This window comes from Cnephaeus nilssonii (genome assembly GCF_951640355.1).
Source record: "Cnephaeus nilssonii genome assembly, chromosome: 11".
In the NCBI taxonomy this organism is placed as follows: Eukaryota; Metazoa; Chordata; class Mammalia; order Chiroptera; family Vespertilionidae; genus Cnephaeus; species Cnephaeus nilssonii.
The window spans coordinates 29,224,835-29,245,263 of NC_137082.1; the positions used below are offsets into that span (position 1 = coordinate 29,224,835).

A 20,429-nucleotide genomic window follows, 5' to 3' on the forward strand; every position below is an offset into this window, starting at 1 on the left:
ACCCAAGAAATGTAAAAGTACCAAGGAAAAAGGTGGGGAGGAGTCAGACTGGAGACAAAGATTGGGCAACATGAGCCTATAGGTCGGATTTATAGCGATGGCCTTGGTAGGATCACCCAACAGACTGAGAGTGACCCAAAGTCTTGGAGAATTCCCGCATGTGGGCCTCATGACTACTTGATTCCTGTCTGTAACCGAGAAAAGGGTTTGTCCGCCCGCGCTGCAGGCAGCCAGTGGCGCGGACACCGGGTGCGGTGAAAGCAAGTGGCGGTTGTTGTACAGCCAGTGCTGCACAGGGGAGACCGGGCAGCTGGTGCTGGAAAAACCCGAGCTCCTCGATGCTTTACAGACAAGGGGTTTCACAGAACAGAAATCATGAGTGAGGGGCTCAGGGTCCTGGGCTGTGTTGATTGGTCAGTTCTTACTCAAGCTTCAGCCACCTGATTTTTTTTTTCAACTCCTGGGGGCATCTTGTCTGGGTTTCCTTGACTGTGGGAGATAACACATCTTGGGGTTGTGAGTCAGAGATATTATCCTAAGAACAGCAAGAAAAGAACAGAGCTTTGCATTCCATGCTTCACACTGTATGTCCTTCTGTTATCTTAAGCTGAGTATACCTTCTGAAACTTGCTTTACAGGCAGGCTTGCAGGCCCCAGGACATGACTACATTGCAATGCAGCTATGACGCTTAAGGGCTAATTGAATAATTTAAACTAAAAGCTAAATTCTAATATATCTAGTATGTTATGGCTTGCTGTTTGCTTCTTATCAGTTGGTAGGTAAAAATATAGTGATGAGAAAGATGTCATAGTTTATTAACTATTTGTGTTTATTTTTCTTCGAATTGTCTGTTCATGTCCTTTGACCAATTTTTACTGAGTGTAGAATCTTTTTCTTTCTGATTTATTAAAGCCCTGTACATATTAAGGACATTAGCCTTTTGTCACATTTTGTAAATATTTTCTCCCAATTTGTCATTTGCCTTTTGACTTTGGGTAGGGAAATTTTTTTTTTAAACAGGAATTTAAAATTTTTACAGATTGGTATCAATTATGTTATTATTATTCCTTATGGGGTTTTTTTTTTTTTCCCCCACCCCTACACGTTCTTCCCCTTTGGCAACCATCAGCTTGTTCTCTATATCTATGGGTCTGTTTCTGTTTTGTTTCATTTATTTGCTTAATTTTTTAGATTCCATTTATAAGTGAAATCATATGGTATTTGTCTTTGTCTGATTTATTTCACTTAGCATAATACCCTGTAGATTCATTAATGTTGCTGCAAATGGCAAGATTTCATTATTTTTTTATTAATGAGTAATATTCCAGTATATGTATCATCTTTTTTTGTATGTTTTTATTGATTTTTAGAGAAAGAGGAAGGGAGAGGGAGAGAGAGATAGAAACATCAATGAGAAAGAAACATCGACCAGCTGCCTCCTGCACACCCCCTACTGGGGATTGAGCCTGCAACCTGGGCATGTGCCCTGACGGGGAATTGAACCAGTGACCTCTTGGTTCATGGGCTGACATTCAACCACTGAGCCACACTAGCCAGGCTATATCATATCTTTTTTTATCCATTCACCTATTGATGGACATCTAGGTTATGTCTGTATCTGTGTGTGTGTGTGTGTGTGTGTGTGTGTGTGTGTGTGTGTGTGTGTGTTTTCAGATAAATACCCAGAAGTAGAATTGCTGGGTCATCTGGCAGCTCTGTTTTTAATTTTTGAGGAACTTCCATAGTGTTTTTTATAGTGGCTGCACCAATTTATAATCCCACCAATGGAGCATAAGAGTTCCCTTTTCTCTACATCCTCACCTACACTTGTTGCTTGCTGATTTTTTGATGATGGCCATTTTGACAGGTGTGAGGTCATATCTCATTGTGGTTTTAACTTGCATTTTCCTCATGATTAATGATGTTGAGCATCTTTTCATATGTCTATTGGCCATCTGTATGTGCTCTCTGTAGACATGTCTCTATTCAAGCCCTTTATCCATTTTTAAATTGGATTATTCATATTTTTTTGCTATTAAGTTATATGAGTTCCTTATATATTTGGATATTAATCACTTACCAGATACATGATTTGCAAATATTTCCTCCTGTTCTGTAGGTTGCTTTTTCATTTTGCTGGTTGTTCCCTTTGCTTTTTAGTTTGATGTAGTCTCACTTATTTCTGCCTTTCTTGCTTGTGCTTTTAATGTCACATCCAAAAAAATGTTGCCAAGATCAATGTCCAGAGCTTTTTCTCTTTTTTTTTTCTAGAATTTTTACCATTTCAGGTTTTACATTTAAGTCTAATCGATTTCAAATTATTTTTTTCTAAGTGGTGTAAAATAAGGGTCCAAGTTCATTCTTTTGCATGTGAGTATCGAGCTTTCCCAATATTTATTGAAGAGACTGTTGTTTCCGCACTAAGTATTCTTGGCTCCCCTAGTCAAATATTAGTTGACTGTATATGCTTGGGTTTATTTCTGAACTCTTAGTTTTGTTCCATTGGTCTACGTGCCAGTACCATACTGTTTTGGTTACTAGACCTTTGCAGTATAGTTTGAAATCAGGAAGCTTGATGCCTCCAGCTCTGTTCTTTGGCAGGATTGCTTTGCCTATTTGAGGTCTTTGTGGTTCCATACACATTTTAGTATATTTTATTTTATTTCTGTGAAAAATGCCATTGGAATTTGGATAGGGATTGTATTGGATCTAGAGATAGCTTTGGGTAATATTGACATTTTAACACTATTCTTCTGATCCATGAACGTGTGATATCTTTTCATTTATTTTAGTCTTCTTTAATTTCTTTCATCGAAGTCATGTAAGTTTAAGTGTGCAGATATTTCAACTCCTTGCTTAAACTTATTCCTAAGTATTTTGTTATTTCTGATGCTATTGTAAATGGAATTGTTTTATTTATTTCTTTTCAGATAGTTTGTTGTTACTGTATAGATATGCAACTGATTTTTGTATGTTGATTCTGGATGCTGCAACTTTACTGAATTCATTGATTAATTCTAATAGCTATTTTGGTGGAGTCTTTAATGTAAGATCATATTATCTACAAACAGAGATAATTTTACTTCTTCCTTACTGATTTGGATGCCTTTTACTTATTTTTCTTGCCTGATTGCTCTGGCGAGGACTTCCAGTACTATGTTGAATAAGATTGTGAGAGTGGGTACCCTTATCTTGTTCCTGTTCATAGAAAAAAAGCTTTCAGTTTTCATTGTTGAGTATGATGTTAGCTGTGGGCTTGTCATATGTGGCCTTCATTATGTTGAAGTACATTCTTTTTATACTGAATATGTTGTAACTTTTATCATGAAAGGATGTTGGATTTTGTCAAATGCCTTTTTTGCATCTATTGAGATGATCATATGATTTTAATCTTTCATTTGATTAATGTCATTTCATTCTATGGCATTTCATTATAATGTTGATGAAATGCCTTAGGAACTTAACTCTTGTTTTTATCAATTAGCCTATGGTAAAGTTATGTCATTATACATCATTTTGCTTAAAGTTACAGAACCAATCAATGACGTTGCGGCCTGACTGCATATATATAATTGAAATCTGAATATCTATTTATTCAAGTAAATGTATATATATTAATACTTTATGCTTACATATATATTTTTAAAACATATTTTTATTATTGATAGTATTACAGATATCTTCTATTCTCCCTCTTTATCCCACCTGCTTACATCTATTTTAGACAAAATTAGACTCATAGTTGTGTAGCATGTGTTTTCACAATGAATTGTCATTTTCCCAGATAATTCATTTGCCTTCACAGTATCATATTTTAATGGTGGTTATAGATATGTATGCTGAGATTTTTTTGCCCCCAGCTCTGTTTGGGCATTTTTAGGTGGTTTACCAATCTTTAGTATGCCTCAGTGGAATCTGAGCCTTCCTGTCAGATGAATCTCTAGTCTGTGTTTGAAGGTCTCTTCAGGGACGACTCACTGGTTGACCTTGGAACCAAGCTGGGTGTCAACATTCTCTGTGGCTAGGGCACTTGCTCTGGAGCTGTCCACGGTGGTCATCATTCCTTTGGGCGTTTTTTTCTCTCCGAGGCTGCGGCAAGCCGAGGCAGCAGCCGGCAGTGTGGCATCTCACTAGCCCTGGTCACCTTTGGGCTGCCCACGCTGTGGGTCTGGAAGGGGGACGGAGAGCCACATGCTCCTGGTCCTCTGGCCCAACTTCTGCTTATTCCTAAGGGCACAACCTAACTCTAACCTCTGCCTTCTCCTTCCAAATACAGGTCTCTCCTTCTGATGAAAAGAGAAAAGAAGAATGGACTACAGTCACCAAACTTCCCTCGTCCCATGTGGAAAAGATAAATACATTTCCAAGTAAGTCTTTTTGCTGTCGTGTTGTGTCCCCATTGGCCAGTCCTGTGTGGATGGAAGCCACTGGCAGAGATGCCTCCTCTGTACATGAGAGAGCTGAGGCTCTTGTGTGGCCATAGAGAGTGAACTCAAGGGGGCCTTTAAGACGTGGCACCTTTGAAAGCTCAGAAGAGATGGTGTCCTGGAGGGCTTCCAGGAGTCGGAGTCGGCAGTGGCTGCTCACTGTCCTGTCTGTGGTGTCTCCCGGGGAGTCCCAGCTGAGTTGTGTCCCTGGACTGCTGCGGTTCTGGCTAAATCACAGGTTCCCCCTGAAAAGGAGAAGACAGTGTTACTGCTTTATAGGCAATAAAATCTCCTGAACTCAGCTTTTTGCTAATGTGACGGGGCTGAGCCAAAATGGGCTTTTTTGAATTATAAGTTTCAGGTTATATATTTATATCCAGCACAGGGATTTACACACCCTGGAAGCTCTCTATCTTAATTAAATGTTTAATTTTTCTGAGTCCAAATTGCACTAATTTTTTAAGACACCCTAGGCCATCTACAGACACATGTTGTGTGAGATATGGATCATTCTTATCGCTACATTGAAGGATTTCCCCAGGGACTTCTCCTGACCAGTAATTTTGCATCCTAGTTTCAGATCTGTGTGTTCAAAAGTACTAACAGTTTTTTGGTTTAGGTTATTTGGAGTCACATATTTCACTAATTCATTTAGGCTTGTGTAGAAAACTCCAATTTATCTGGACTTAGTTGTCAAGAGCTTCTTAGAATTTCCAGCCAGCTTTGATCTCTGGCACGGCCCCAAATATCTCCACTGAATGGCTCCATTGCCCCTTGTCTGAGAATAGACAAAAGCAACTAGCAGCCTCAAGCTTCTCTCCCTCCCAGCCCTCGTGTACTACCATACATTTTTAGACAAAACTCAATCACACTATTCTTAGGTTTAATGAGGGCTCACCCTGATCACAGAGGGATGAAGCCCTCTCTCTCCCAGGTTCAGTAGAACTGGGTCCCAGGTAGAACACCTGGAACTCAGTATTGAGCAGCTAAGAAAGCCTGGTAACAGGCTTGTAAGTTAAAGAAAACTTTCTTTAAATAAATGAAAAGCACCTAGAATAGAATATTGCCAGGGCCCAGACACCCGCTCATGCCCACTTCTCGTCACTGCTCCCCAAGGTGAACCACTTTCCCGAATTCTAACACCCATTTCAAACTTTATATAAATGGAATCATACAACATGTGCTCTTTTGTGTCTGGCTTTTACTCAGCATAACATCTGTGAGATTCATCTATGTCGTTGTAGTTTATTCATGTTCTCACTGCTATCTAATATTTTGTGTGACTGTAGCTGCCTTTATTCATCCATTCACCGTCGATGGGAGTTTGCAAGTTTTTAAACACATGATCAGGTCATGTCCATGAAGCACAAGTCCGTGTCTATGAAGCATTCTCAAAAGCCCAGAAGTTTCAGAGTCTCACGAAAAAGGCCTCCAGCGATTGTCCTCTCCTAACTCCCAGCATGCACGAGGGAGGAAAGGCTGAGAGGCAGAAGGCCTGTCTGTGAGCTCATTTACTGGGGTTTGAAGAGTAGCGTCAGGGCTGCCCACCTCCGCCAGCAGACAAGGCCCGCCTTGGGTTTCTAGAGTTGCTCCTTACATTCAATCTGTTCTGGGTGGTGTTTACTATTGATCTTAATCCTGGGGGAAGATGGCGACGGGGGTAGTAGTAGACTCTGTGTGTGTGTGTGTGTGTGTGTGTGTGTGTGTGTGTGTGTACGCACACGTGTGGACAAGCACCCAGACTAGGGTGAACAAGGCCAGGTTAGAGGTGAGAAAAAGAGGGAACAACTGCATGATAAGTGGCTTCAGCTAAGAATGTTTTTCGTCTTGCATTTTTTCGCTTAAGGAATGAGCTTCTCCTGCATCTGAAGACCTACAACCTGTACTATGAAGGCCAGAATTTGCAGCTCCGACACCGTGAGGTGAGGAGGCCCCAGGGAAGGCCTGTTGTGAGGCTTCTTCTCTGGTGGGCCAGCCCAGTCTTTGTCTCCACGTGTCCTGGGTCTGAGGGGCCCTAGGTCCTGGATCCCTGTCCCTCCTGCTACAGCGAGTGGCCTCTCATTTAGGGCTAGCACCAGCCTGACTGGGGGGAATCTCCAAAGGGAGGCTTTTATGAAATGACCCTTTCAGATGGCTTCCAAGCAGGCTTCTTCACTTGGGGCAATTCGGGTACTTCCCAGTCCTCTATGTTTACACATTTTGGCCTACGTCTTATGTTGCAGCAACCCGGGTAAATCATCTAAGCTCTGGGTGGTACCCTTCGCCTTTCTCCAAAACTGCAGCAGCCTTCCTAGGGTGTCTTCTTGGAAAGCCACTTGTTATCCATCTGTCTTTCCCCAGCCCCCATCCTGCATCTAAGCTTACTCATCTTGTATCCATTTCTGTAAAACCTGTTATCAGATAGATGGTGAGTTATATAGGAGCCTGGCAGAGTAATTTATACTCAAGTGTTCTTGACTGATAAGAAGGTATGTGTAATACCCTTCTAAACACATTTTCAGGTTATCAAGCCATGGTGATTTAATCCATAGAAAAAGATAGCAGTTGGTAGAATTTCAGCTACTAAGGCAGGCTGGTTGGGGATAGGATGTGGATGCAGTGGCCTTCTCTGTGTCCCTCAAATAATTCCACTTAGGCAAAGCCCTATTTTGGGTTAAATTCTGTCTTATAGGAATGTAACGTAAGGCAATGATGCCAGCTTTGACCATCTAGAAGTCCATATATGTAGCCTGTACTTAATTAAAGCCTTTCTCCCCAAGATCCACAAATGTCCTAACGTTGCTCAGCTCTTCTACATTCTTTTATTCCCTCTCCCTCTCTAAGGATGATCCTGGGGCTCAGGTTAGTTGTCCCCTGGACAGGTATCATTTTCACTCAGGGGGCTTGTCCTGAAGATGTGTCCATGGCTCGGGTCTGACATCTGTGGGCCCTGCCCAAAATAGGTTTTTCTGCGACTTGGAGACGAAGGCCTGACCCTTTTAGGCACTGATCTCAAAGCTTCTACTAATAAGTGGTTGGGCCATTAACAAGATTTTAGTTCTGAACAGCTTTCTCGGGGTGTGTCGTATAGAATAAATTCCCAACATGCTTGGTAATCAGAGTTTCATGGTCGTAAATAAGATTCATTTCTCCGGATAATGCAAATGCCCTTAGAAGGGTTTCACATTTAACTTATTAGTGAACGATCCTTGAGTATAAATTTGGAATTCTTGCAAGATTTATTCACTTCTTGGATAGTCACAATCTAGCACGTAAGCTTATTATAGGCTCTGGGACGTTCTGCTGTTAAGATTTCTGATTAACAGCGTCTCACAACACACGATCACGTGACACCCTTTTAAAGGTAACAGTTGATCTGCTAGACTCTAGCAGCTAGAGGATTCTGTATTCTGCTAGGTGTTCTGTGTAGTCTGTAGAATAAACGTGGGGAAATGTTACTTTAAATCTCCTTCAACCAGCAGGTCAGATTGCTAAATATATGTTGTAGCTAAAGACATCGTTTTTTCCATAGTGGGGGAGGAGAAAAAAGCTAATTCTGTTAGCAAGGCTAGTCTCATTTACTTTAAGAGATGTATTCTTCTTTCTTTAAAGCCATTAGTATTAAAAAAACACACACAACCCAACACACTCGGTTCTTACAATTTGCACACGTGTACTTGAATTTCGAGGCAACTTGTGTGCTGACCTGCCAGGTCACCCTCAGGGTGGTGTAGAGTGGAGAGAGTCTGGGTGTGAATATAACTCATGTGCACCCAGCCAGGACCCAGCCAGGACCCTGTCCGTTGTCCCCCAGCGTGATGCTGGCTTCCAGAGGGCTTTTCTGCGGGACTCACCGCACCAATTCCTTTGTGGCAGGAAGAAGATGAGTTCATCGTGGAGGGGCTGCTGAACATCTCCTGGGGGCTGCGCCGGCCCATCCGTCTGCAGATGCAGGATGACAACGAGCGCATTCGCCCCCCTCCCTCCTCTTCCTCCTGGCACTCTGGCTGTAACTTGGGGGCTCAGGGGTGAGTGAAGAGGAAACTGGGGATGTCTGGGGGCTCTGTGTGTTCTTGAGCAGGTAGATGCCACCTTCTTCCAGCCAGCCTTGACCCCCACTCCCATTCCTACCTCCGCCATTGCCCACCTGCTCTGCTATGGGATAAGGAGAAGGGCAGGTGTTGGTGTGATCAGGCTTCCATGAAACCTGCCACCACAATTCCTGAGTGACAGTCAGAGTGAGGAGGGGAGATGCTGAGTCAGAGGGAAGTACCAAAGCCTGGGTGAGCAATGTGTCCTCCCTCGTGGAGAATTCCAGGGCCTCTGAGAGGTGCTGGGAGCGGCCAGCCAGGCCCAGCCTGCAGATGTCTGACAGGACACCTGGCCTCCCCACGGGGCCCACCTCATAGAGAGACCCTGCTCTGGAGACACTAAGGGCTTTCCGTGTCTTGGGGGGATGTGGACGAGGAAATGAATGTCAGACCCCGTGCGAGGCGGCCCAGAGAGGTGGGTGGTGGCATGATGGTCCGTCGTCTGGGAGGTCCTCTCTTCTGAGCCCCCACTGGAAGGTCTGCAAAGACCACGCCTGTCCCTCCCCTCCCTTCACCGCCAAAGGAGAAGCTGAGGGTTCTGGGAAGGCACGCCCTCCTTTCTGTCTTTCCGGGACTTCAGTTTTCAGGGTCAAGTGACTAGCCTTGTGCCATCTTGAAACTTGCTGATGCTGACTGCCTTCTGGCCAGAGCGCGGGTGGAGCGTGCCAACCTCTCGGCCAAAACCACAGTGGTGTTTTTTCTATTTTACACGAGAACCAAGCCCTCTCTGTTGGCCACCTCGAACATTTTGTTGAACTCCACAGCCAATGCGATCTTTCTCTAAAATTGAGAGGAACCCACATGTAGCCAAGCCCTGGAGCGGACCTGGCTGTTTTCCAAGGGAATTCAAGGAGGACAGTCTGCCCATCCCATCAGACGCTGGGGTGGCTGGTCATGGCTCTGATTTTGCTGGTTCCACACTCTGCTTTGCATGCAGAACGTTTACGGTGCTTGGTTTCCAGTGGGCCAAACCCTTCCCACAGTCCCACCCTGACCCCCAGACTAGGTTACATTCTGTTCCCTAAGTGAGATGATTTTTGAAATTCCATTAGACCACATGGCCTTTGGCTGGGCCTGCTAAAGGTCCTTCTCTCCCCACATTTGTTCCTCTTCCCTTCCCTGTGGCATCAAGCTCGTGTTGGTTGGTTCTTGAAACCTGCAGCTACTGTGAGAGAGTTTTCAGGAATGGAAATAATGTTGTCCCAGATGCCTGCTGTGACAAAGTGGATGCCTGGACCACTGTGTTGAGAAGGATGCTGAGACCAGTTTCTGCTTCAACCAGAAAGAGGGCTCTGGACAGAGAAGGTGCCCAGTGTTCACCAGTCCTGAGAGGCTCTGACCAGTTCCATTTTGGGGTCAGAAGTTCACAATTTATACTACAATAAGAAGTTCCTGTAGATTTTCAATTTTAGATATATTTTTATTGATTTGAGAGACAGAGAAACATCAATGATGAGAGAGTATTATTGATTGGCTGCCTCCTGCACACCTCTTACTGGGGATATAGCCTGCAACCCTTACGTGCCCTGATGGGGAATTGAACTGTGACCTCCTGGTTCATTGGTCGATGTTCAGCCACTGAGCCACATCGGCTAGGCCAGATGTTCAGTTTTAATTCTCTTCCCTTAAAACTATCATTCCCTGAACATGAGTCCTACCTGTCTACTGGCTCCCAGGGAGACCATGCTCTTCTCTCCAGGGGATTGTCCTAATTGTTAAATATTTTTCTCCTTTCTGGCAAAATCCTGTGTTGATTTTGGGTATATGTCTTGGAGCTGCTCCCATTGTCCTTTTGGCTTTGAGGAGTTATTTGCCAGTGATGGCAATACCAGATCTCAGCTCAGACTGCCTGCTTGTGGCCCTTTCTCCAGTGTGGCTCACGAGCACGGCTCAGCCCCTGAGACCCCGAGAACACTGTCATCGGCGCCCCTTCCAAAGCCGCCCTGGCCCGTGGCAGGCAGCCTCTTACTTTCCATTCCTTTCAGATGCCAGAAGCAGTTTCCGAGTTACTCCTCTAACAGAAATGGGTCAGGACTGGAATCTTGTCCCGAGAAATGAATGACCATTATTGGGGATTTCCAGATAAGCTATAGAACCTGCACGTGCTTAGAAACTCAGCCCAGGGAACACACGGATTTTGTTCTTTGCTGTTCCCCACCCTGCGCGCGATGAATTGGGTGCTTATGTTGCTGCAGCTGCTGGGAATGAGCATCTTCTCCCTCCAGACCTCCCCCACTCCACCCAGGGCTCAGCCTGGAGCTGGGCCAGCCTCATGGCACACTCAGCACAGCCCATCCGAATCCTTTATCACCTGATGTGTGCTGGTCCCCAGCCCGGAACAAACAAAGTGCTCCCTGTGCAGGGGTGGGGTGGGGTGGGTTTGGGGCGTCTCCCCACAGGGGCTGAAGCAGCCTCTCTTTGTTTGTTTTCTGCCCCCAGCACCGTCCTGAAGCCCATCACCATGCCCGACATTCAGATCACAGAGGTGGATGCTCCGGCTGAGAGTGACCAGATGTCAAGCCCCACAGGTAGGTACCCCCCGGTGGGAGGAGCCTCCAGTTGGGGGCCAGCCATGTGAAGACAGATGTGGCAGATGCTGTAAACTGTTATTTACTTTTTGAATAAATAAAATCCACATGGCTCAAGATTCAGAAATATTAAAAAGAATGAAAACTTTTCCATTTCATCTACTTATTATTGTGGTTCCCTCCATAGAAGCAACTTCAAGGCATCCTCCTGAGATATTCTTTGCAAATATAAGCAAATATACACCCAGAGACCTTTAACAGCTGGATGTCATTTCTTTTCTTCCCCGTTTTCTATAAGTGGTAGCATTTGCACATCCCTGTTTCTATATCAGTTTGTCTTGAGGATTTTCCCATACAAATCCATAAAGAACTTGTGCATTCTTCATAGCTCTGCAGTATCCCATTGTATGGAAAAATGACCACTTCTGTAATCGTTCCCTATTGATAGACATGGAAGTCATTTCTAGTCTTTTGCCGTGACAAACAAGGTTGCAGTCAGTGGCCTTGCTGATGTGTCATTTCACACATTTGTCTGTGTCTGCAGGATTCTTTCAAGGGGGATTTCTGGGCCTGAGGCCATGAGCATTTGTAACTTTGATAGTCGGTTTGCAATACCTTGCAAGTCCTTTTATCATGTTTACCCTATGTCAGGCACTGTTCCAAGTGCTTTACATGCATTGACTCATGTAAACCCTCACAACAACCCCATGAGCTGGGTGCTGTTATTATTCCCATTTTATAGATGAGGAAACTGAGGCAAGAGAGGTTAGTGATACATAGCAATGGTAGAGTTGGGATTAGAATCTGGGAGCCTGACTCTGAAGTCTGGGCTCTAAACCTTGTATTGCATCTCAGTAAGTTATGCATTGTGTTGTTGCCCTGGCAGGAAATACTGATTTTATAAAATATATTTTTGGGCAGTAAGTGGGTGCTATAAGCATTGGCCACCAAGAGGGTACCATGTGCAAACTGCCACCTGTTGGTGCCGGCAGACAGAGCTCATTTCCCCCTTCCTCTCAGACTCCAGGGACCTGAAGCCCGTGCAGGAAGACACCCCGCAGCTGATGCGCACACGCAGTGATGTTGGGGTGCGTCGCCGCGGCAATGTGAGGACAACCAGCGACCAGCGGCGAATCAGACGCCACCGCTTCTCCATTAATGGCCATTTCTACAACCACAAGGTAGAGGGGACAGGGTGGCAGGGGACAGGGGGCAACCTGAAGGGGGGGTGGGCAAAGGTCCTTCCTAGGCAGCTGACACCTCAGGGCGACAGACACCGGGAAGCCAAGTGTTCCCCATTCATTCTTTGAGTTGTGGGTGGGCTGCTGGCTCTGTGAGGAGCAAGGAATCCCAGGGCAGGAGACCCCCTGGGTGGTGGGTGAGATGATCCCACAGACACCCCTTGTCGGATACCAGCAAATCCCTGTGTTACCCTCTTCCTGCCTCCCAGCTGCTGTGTGGTCTGACTTTTCCATGAGCTAAGGGCACCCCCGAAGCAGAGCTGTGGGACTCAGAGAGGGGGTATTAGGACTCCACCTCAGTTAGCTGACCCTCCTTCCCTCCTATTGCCTGGGCCACATCTGGCCCCAGAGGCAGGTGCATCGTGGGAGAGTGGTCAGAGTCCTTGCATTGAAGTCTCAGTGGAAGGGACTTTTGTGTTTTATTGGGAGAGAGGGCCTCCCTTATCTAGCTCTGTTCCCTGCCCCTTGGAGATCAGCCCGCTCGAGCTCCCAAGATAGGCAAAGCTGAGGGCTCTGTTGACAACAAAGCCCAATACTTGCCAGGTTATTCGAGGGCTGTCAGTGAGCACAGGTTGAATGTGATTGTCCCTGTGCCCTTTAGTCCTGGGAACAGGGTGGGACTCCTCAGTTTTAGACCCCGTCCTTGTCCCCACTCCCACCCTGAGCTAGACCCCTCTATTGGCAGACGTCGGTGTTCACCCCGGCCTATGGCTCCGTCACCAACGTCCGCATCAACAGCACCATGACCACCCCGCAGGTCCTGAAGCTGCTGCTCAACAAATTTAAGGCAAGTCCCCTCTGCTGGCTGGTTCAGGAGGCCGCACGTGGGCCTTGGTGGCCCCAGAGGTGTGGAGGTGGGGGCTGTGGAGAGCGTGGTGCGGGGGGCACCGGGCAGACGTTTGAGTTCTTTGGACCCCAGGCAGCAGCATCACCTGGGGACTCCTTAGAAAAGCAGATTCTCAGGCCCCCGCCTGAATCAGACTGGCTGGATCCGAAGCTCGGAGGTGAGGCCAGGGAACCTGATCCTCAAGGCTCGCAGGGAATTCTGGGGCCACGGAAGCCCGAGCGGCTCCAGCCCGTGGGTGCTTTATGGACCGCTGGAAGGACTGCGGGCCTGACAACTAGTTTGGGGTCCTGTGCACCAAGTAGGTTGGGGAACCGACTTTGAAAATGAACCTTCAAGAAGATGTGCAAATGATAGTGCATGAATGTTTTTAACGTCCTGTTATTCTGTATGTTTCCCACAATCCCCTTACTATAAATCTTTGGGAGACCAGGTATTCTTATTTTAATGGGAGCCAGTGTCACCTGGTGGCCTACGGGCACAGGCTCTGGGTTCAAATCCCGTCCCATCACCTACCTACTTGCTGATTGGATGAGCTGGGCAAGTTACTTAAGCTCCCTGTGTTTCTGCTTCTTCATCTGTAAAATGAGGGTAACAGGACCCTATTATGAGGTATTAGGTGAGTTAAGACATAAAGTGTTAAAACGTAGAAACACCTCACCCAGTCCAATAAATGGGCGCTCTTATCTCTGATCACTGATAACATCACCTGAAGCCCATTTCCTTATCACTTCGGAGAGAGCTGCAGATGAGCAGCCCGCCCCTCAAAAGAGCCTAAAATCTATGTAGCTTTGCAGTGACGAGGCAGGAATGGCTCAGGTCCGGGTGTGTAATGTGTGCTTTCACCAAGCATCTTTTGCTCCTGATTCAGATTGAGAATTCGGCGGAGGAGTTTGCTTTGTATGTGGTCCATACCAGCGGTGGTAAGTCGGAAGAACATTGTGTACTTTAAGACTTTCAATTAACTCAGAATAGTAAGTTAAAAAACACACATACACAAAGCCAACCTCTGCCTCATTTTGCTTGTTGTTTATCGTTTGGAAACTTTCAAGTGCTGTGTGCCTCCAAGGCTGGTGGAATGCCAGGTGTGGTCAGTAAGCAAGCCCTAGAACCTAACTGCATATTAAAAAAGGAAGTGGATTTTCTTGGGAGACAGATAAAACCAATTCCTCCATTGCAGCATCTTCCAAAGGGTTCGAGGCACAGGAGTATTGCTGGGGAGAGGAGAGGGAACAGTTGCATTGAACAACAGTTATTAAACTCTACACTTGCAAATCAGTCTCCTGACTTGTATGGCCGCATCTCCTAAGGTGTCTGGTCCATTTGGGCCCCTGAGTTGACCCCTACTTATGGTGACAAAGGCCTCAGGGCAAACTCAGGGCTGCTCTTGGCTGTGTGTGGTTACAGAAAAACAGAAGCTGAAGAACACCGATTACCCGCTGATTGCCCGGATCCTCCAGGGCCCGTGTGAGCAGGTCTCCAAAGTGTTCCTTATGGAGAAGGACCAGGTGGAGGAAGTCACCTATGATGTGAGTCCCCTTTTAAGTAGACGGACTGTCCTCAGGAGGGTGGGGGTTTGTTTGGTTTACCTGCAACTGGGATAAGAGCTTGATTTTTTTGGTTAAGGACCATGCCCCATGTTGTTGCCATTCCTCAATACAAGGTTTTGTCGAAGCAGTAATGGCCATGGGCCAGGAGAATAAATGCAGGGACTAGTTTGAGGGTATGCCCCGTGGGAGTTGTTGGAGGATTTGTTCAAGCACAAAGTGATTTCCATAAAAGGAATAAATGCCTTGAGCCTTTCTGAGGTCCCGTAAGAGGGCTGCAAAGTTTCTGCAAACCCTCTCTTAGCAACTTCAAGAAGTTAGCAGTGATTTTACCTTATCTTGTGTAGTAGTCAGCTTTTGCTACAGTAAGAAACATCTCCAAATCTTAGCCAGTGACAACAGCAAACACTTTTTGCTCAGGACTCTGCAGGCTGGTAGCAGCAGCTCTGCTCTAGGCTGTGGGTTGAGGATCTGCATTGCATGTCTCATTCAGAGACCCAAGCTCAAGGGGCTATGCTTCTCATGGCCGATGGCTGGGATGCAAGAGACCCGGCCAAACCATGTAAGCTCATTTGAAGCCTCTACTCAGATTTGCTGTATGTCACGTCCATATCCATTCCATTGGCCAAAGCAAGTCACATAGCCAAGCCCAACATGAAGAGGGTGGAGAAATAGACTTCTCCCAGGGAGAAGAGTGGATAGAGTAGGGTGGGGATTCTGGTGGGGGAGGAAGAAATGGTTGTTTAACTTCAACTCACCTGGGAGCCACCCCACCCACAGCATCTCAGGATCAAGTTCACATTCAGATGCCTACTTGAGACCGGAGACACAGCCATCGTTCTGAGTCATGGTTCCTTAAATTCTCTTAGGGGAGAGCAGGGAAGTGTATTAAACGTTGTGGGTTCAGGCCTTTCTCTGCATCATGGAATTAGGACAGTGATGGCGAACCTATGACACGCGTGTCAGCACTGACACGCGTAGCCATTTCTGATGACACGCGGCCGCATGCCGAGGATGAAACATTTGCTGCTCCTGAAGATGAAACATTTGCGACTAGAGTTTTGGAGTTAGTTTTTTCCTCAAAGTGACACACTACCCGAGTTATGCTCAGTTTTTTGGCGAAGTTTGACACACCAAGCTCAAAAGGTTGCCCATCACTGAATTAGGAGAAAGTGCTATTCCATGTTTGACATCAGTCACCTCAGCATGTGAAACGAGAAATGTGAGGTATGAGATATGTGTCATGTACATGAAGGGATCTTCACTGCAGACTATATCAGCCTTGGAAGAATGAGGCGTGGCTCCTGCCTTTAAGGAAATCCAGGATCAATGCAGAAATGGACTCCCCGAGGCTCTGTGCCTTACAGGAGAGAGACGCCAAAGGCATTGGAACAATGCTGGGAGGGGGAGGCACCCTAGCATTACTTACTTCTTCCTCCCCAGGTGGCCCAGTACATAAAGTTCGAGATGCCTGTCCTTAAAAGCTTCATTCAGAAGCTCCAAGAGGAGGAAGATCGGGAAGTAAAGAAGCTGATGCGCAAGTAGGCCTGGCCCCCGGGTGGCTGGTTGGGTTTCTCCTGGGGCCTCAGTGGGAGGGCTCTGTTCAGGCGCCTTGCCTGGGGCTGAGCTGCTGCATGGGCCTGGGTCTTCTCAGCCTTCTTCAGGCACCTTCCCTTTGATGAATCCAAATCTCATCTCGGGACACCAAACTTCAGTGTCTTGGTCCTTCTGCTTCTCAGTTTGATGTGAGACATGGAAGTGTTCTGGAGACTTCAGGCAGGTTGCCTTAGCAGTGGCGAGGAGCCTGAGCAACCTACCTCTGAAGTCCTTTCCTCACACCTTCCTCCCTTTTTAACATTTCTCTTGTGGAAATTGCACTTGGGTTGGCAAGTTGAGTAAAACTTCTCTCTGGAAAGGGTTTTATGATTTTTTTTTTGAAATGCACAGTCATAAAGTAGAATGTGGTAGAACAGTTGATTGGTTTTTGCCATTAGAGAATAAAGCCAATGCTATATTTGCTGTATCGATGATAATAACAACTATGATAGCAGTTAACATTTATTGAACACTTACTATGCACCAAACTTTACAAATAGCTTTTGCTGTGACTGCAAAGCCCTGCACTGCAAGGCCCTGAACATGAGGGATGTCCCCTTTAGCCCTGCATTGCTATAGTTCAGGGAAGGGATGGGGATATAGCGTTCACCAGCGAGCCATGGGCCTCCAGGCCTGGTAGTTGCTATGGCCTCTTCTGTAAAATGCAAGAACTGGTATCAGGTTAAACCACATGAAGTGGTCATTTTTGTAGGCCTCACCCCCAACCCCCCCAATAACAGATGATGGTAATTTCATATGGTCCAGCCTAGGTGAGGGCTCATATGCTACTGTGCATATAAAGGACTACGCACAGTGCCTCGGGCACAGTAAGCACTCAGCTAATGGAGCCCTTATTATTGTTTCTGTTGTTATTCCACCTTCTCACCCTTCTTTGCCAGACTTTCCAACTACAGGAAAGCAATCTAGGTCGGAGTTAGCTTCTTCAGTCCCTCTCACCCTGTTGTGGAAATGAACACAAGCAGCCAGGTGGCTAAAGAGTGGGCCACTGACAGAAGCAAAGGCACAGGACAGTCGCCCACACCGTGACCTGGGTTGGGAAGCAGGGTGGAGAGGAGGTGTGTGTTGCTTCCTGCTCTCCACCGCGGCTGTTTCTGTTCCCAGGTACACCGTGCTCCGGCTAATGATTCGGCAGAGGCTGGAGGAGATAGCTGAGACCCCAGAAACAATCTGAGCCACAGAAGGAGGGGATCCAGACACCACAATGGCCGCTGATGACATGAGAAGACCCACAGGAAGCTGGGTGCCTTCTTTCCACAGAAGCACTTAAAACCTTCTCCAGCTCCTAACAAGCCACCATGGGCTGCCTGGACGGAGAAGCCAGCTGACAGCTCCCTATCCTTGGATCTCTGCTCTTCTCCTTTCCTTCATTCACAAGGACTTTTGATTTTTGTTATAAGGGGGACCCAAAATGTGTGTGTGTGTGCGCGCGCGCACGTCCACACACATATACATGTCCACGTGCCTACCTGATATAGTCACATGCAATTCAATTCCAAGCAACCAGCACAAGTGCCATGAGGCTGGCGGATGTGCTGCTCGTGGTCGGGAACATCAGGGGAGTCACCAATCTGAGGGGTTTTATGCTGAAGAAAAATTTCTCCCCTCAAGTGCCTGGGAGCAGCCACATATATCTGCCCATCTTTAGAAAGGGAAGAGGCCTCAGAAAGCTCACAGTTGGGGTATTTTTATGAGTAGGGATTCTCCCTGTAAGCCTAGAAGGGTCTGTGAATGTGAGATCCTTGGAAATTAACAAAATCACAGCCCATGCACTTGGGGCAGGTCTGATGGGAAGAGAAAGATAAACCATCAGTGGGGTAGCTGCAATAAGCCCACAAGTTTTTACACTGGAAAATTGGATTTTAAATAACAAAGATGTAGGTGATGAACTACGTGGATGCCTGTAGAGAACGGATTCTGCCTCCGTCCTTGCCTCCATGGCCACCTTCCTCTCAGCACGCCAAGCTGCTGACCCCAGCTCTGGTGCCTCCTTGAGTTGAAGGAAGGATCGATCTCATGAGACAGGCCTCATTCTCACTGGTTTGCACGTGGCACTGACCGGCTCGTACGACCCAGGCCTGGGCTTGATCTGGCCTCCTTAGGGTAGTGTAGAGGTGCCTATGAACCCAGCCCATTTCACATCGTCAGGGGGGCTTGCTGCACTTCTGTGTGCTTGAAGTCAAGGCTTTATTCCTCCCAAGGCTGGATTCTTGCAAGTTACCCGTGCTTTGTGAAGATGGACCCCAAGAACGAGGACTTGTCCTGCTGCCGACCCACTGTGGGGTCCAGGGAAGCTCTTCGGGCTGCCCTGTGAAGGTGCAGAGCGAGCATGGAACTTCAATTGCAGCATCTCTGAGCAGCCACCTCGGTGATCTTTAGAGCAGACCCCAATTGGGGGAGGAGGGGGACGGCAGGGACAGTCTGTCCCCTGTGGCCCCCATCGGGAAGATTGCCAGGCAGCTGGACGCCAGTGTGACTGATGCTGTTTGATGAGGGGCAGACAGATGCTTGGAGGAGGGTGCCTGGCTGTGGAGATCACCCAAGCAAGGCCAGGAGCTCCTGATAGCAGGCATCGGTGAGCCCTGTGCGGGTAGGGACACCTCCCATCTCTTCTCCACCTCCTCTCCAGGAATGGTTTGAAGAGCTGGCCAGTTGAGGAAAGGAGAACCACGGGTCGGTACCTGCAAGGAAGGCGGAGCTTTGCAGCAGCGCCTTTCCTGCTCCAGGCACTCTCCTGCTCTCTTCCTCTCCTGCGGCGGCCTTCGTGGCCGCTTTAGATGGCTCACAGCTGGTCTGATTGTTGACTTTCAAAAAGATGGCATGCTGCCACCTGGCCCTTTGCCAGGGTCTCTGAGCAAGCCTACCTCCTCTGTTGGGACAGCGCCGCGAGCCCAGTGGGGTGTGGACTGGAAATCCGGAGGGCCTCAGTCTCAATCAGACACGTCGGTGGGCTTTGCAACACGCACAGAATTGGGGAAATGGGGTGGAGGGGAGGCTTCCTTTGTTACCGATGAGAAAGGGCAGTTTTGTGAATGCAAACATACTTCCTGAGTTTTGCATTTGAGAAAATGAGTTGGAAAACTCTTCTTCCAGTTATTTTGAAGTGCTCAAAGCCTTTGTGGGCCCCAATGATTCTTCCTGGGGGCCAGGGAGAAGAATTTCCACCAAGCGAATACTAACCACTAACTTATTGGACAGCTTTTTTTCTGGGTTATAAAAGTTCTCTTTAATTTGCACTAGCACTACGATAGTGTTCAATGTGGAAATGTTGTAAAATGTCAGGTTTGCCAGGTCACATTGTAAGAAAGTGGCAAGATAGACTTGGGCGTCGGGATGAATATGAGGGGAAACTGTTATTTTACACAATGCATTCCATTTAATGCAGGCCACACATTTCCATCTTGGCCCACCCTGGTTAGAGATCATTTCTCACGTCCTTAATAAACACGATCAGGAATTCTGGAAAGGTTCTTTGAAACAGCAGCAGCTGAAACAAATACTTCTCCACAGCGTGGAGCTGGATTTTCTCATCGGTATCACATGGCCCTGCAGCTTTGAACTTCTCCACTGATCTGTGTGGGTTTATGTAACTGCGTGCAATGAACCTGAAATCGTGTGAAGAACAAAGGCCAATTTATAGGGTTTTCCCCTAACTTGTGAAAAGCAGGATAGCCACAACTGCTTTCTTTTGCCAGAGGCTTGTGTTACAAGGTGATCAAGTGAAGAAAAACCTGAGTCCATCTGGCTGGGAAGGGGGTCCCGCTCCCCCAGGTGATGGTGGAGTCTAGCACAAGGTCACCTTCTCTGTGACCACATTAGTGGGAAGGTGATGAGTGAAGGGGTGGGGGGTGGGGTTACCTGGGGGAGGGACTGGAAAGCACAAAGGGTGGGCGTGGCTGTGCGGCTGGTGAGGAATGGGCACACTGGTCTCCCGGCCGGACAGGCTTGACCCAGACGTTGAGGTGGAGGCGTGAGGGTCTCAGATTAGCTACCCATCCACGTGAAAGATGCTGAGACCTCAGGTTGAGATTTTGGTCTGAGACTTCAAAGAGAAATATTTTCACCTTGGTCTTCTCCATACTGGGAAGAAAAAAATCATACTCTCTCCTGGAGATATCCAGATAAAGACAGACATTTTATTACAAGTGTAGATAACA

General features: G+C 47.0%; 1 protein-coding gene across 2 annotated transcripts in view; it reads left to right on the forward strand.

Moving 5' to 3' along the window:
- Positions 1–20,080, forward strand: part of RASSF2 (Ras association domain family member 2) — a 32,535-nt gene extending 12,455 nt beyond the window's left edge. For both annotated transcript variants that reach the window (XM_079784318.1, XM_079784319.1), the window contains exons 2-11: positions 4,278–4,368; positions 6,275–6,350; positions 8,284–8,435; positions 10,938–11,026; positions 12,047–12,207; positions 12,953–13,054; positions 13,983–14,034; positions 14,519–14,640; positions 16,102–16,199; positions 17,377–20,080. In XM_079784318.1, coding sequence (XP_079640444.1) covers positions 4,310–4,368; positions 6,275–6,350; positions 8,284–8,435; positions 10,938–11,026; positions 12,047–12,207; positions 12,953–13,054; positions 13,983–14,034; positions 14,519–14,640; positions 16,102–16,199; positions 17,377–17,446 — 981 coding nt within the window. In that variant the 5' untranslated portion in view covers positions 4,278–4,309 and the 3' untranslated portion in view covers positions 17,447–20,080. The remainder of the gene's footprint in view (positions 1–4,277; positions 4,369–6,274; positions 6,351–8,283; positions 8,436–10,937; positions 11,027–12,046; positions 12,208–12,952; positions 13,055–13,982; positions 14,035–14,518; positions 14,641–16,101; positions 16,200–17,376) is intronic.
- Positions 20,081–20,429: the final 349 nt, after the last annotated feature.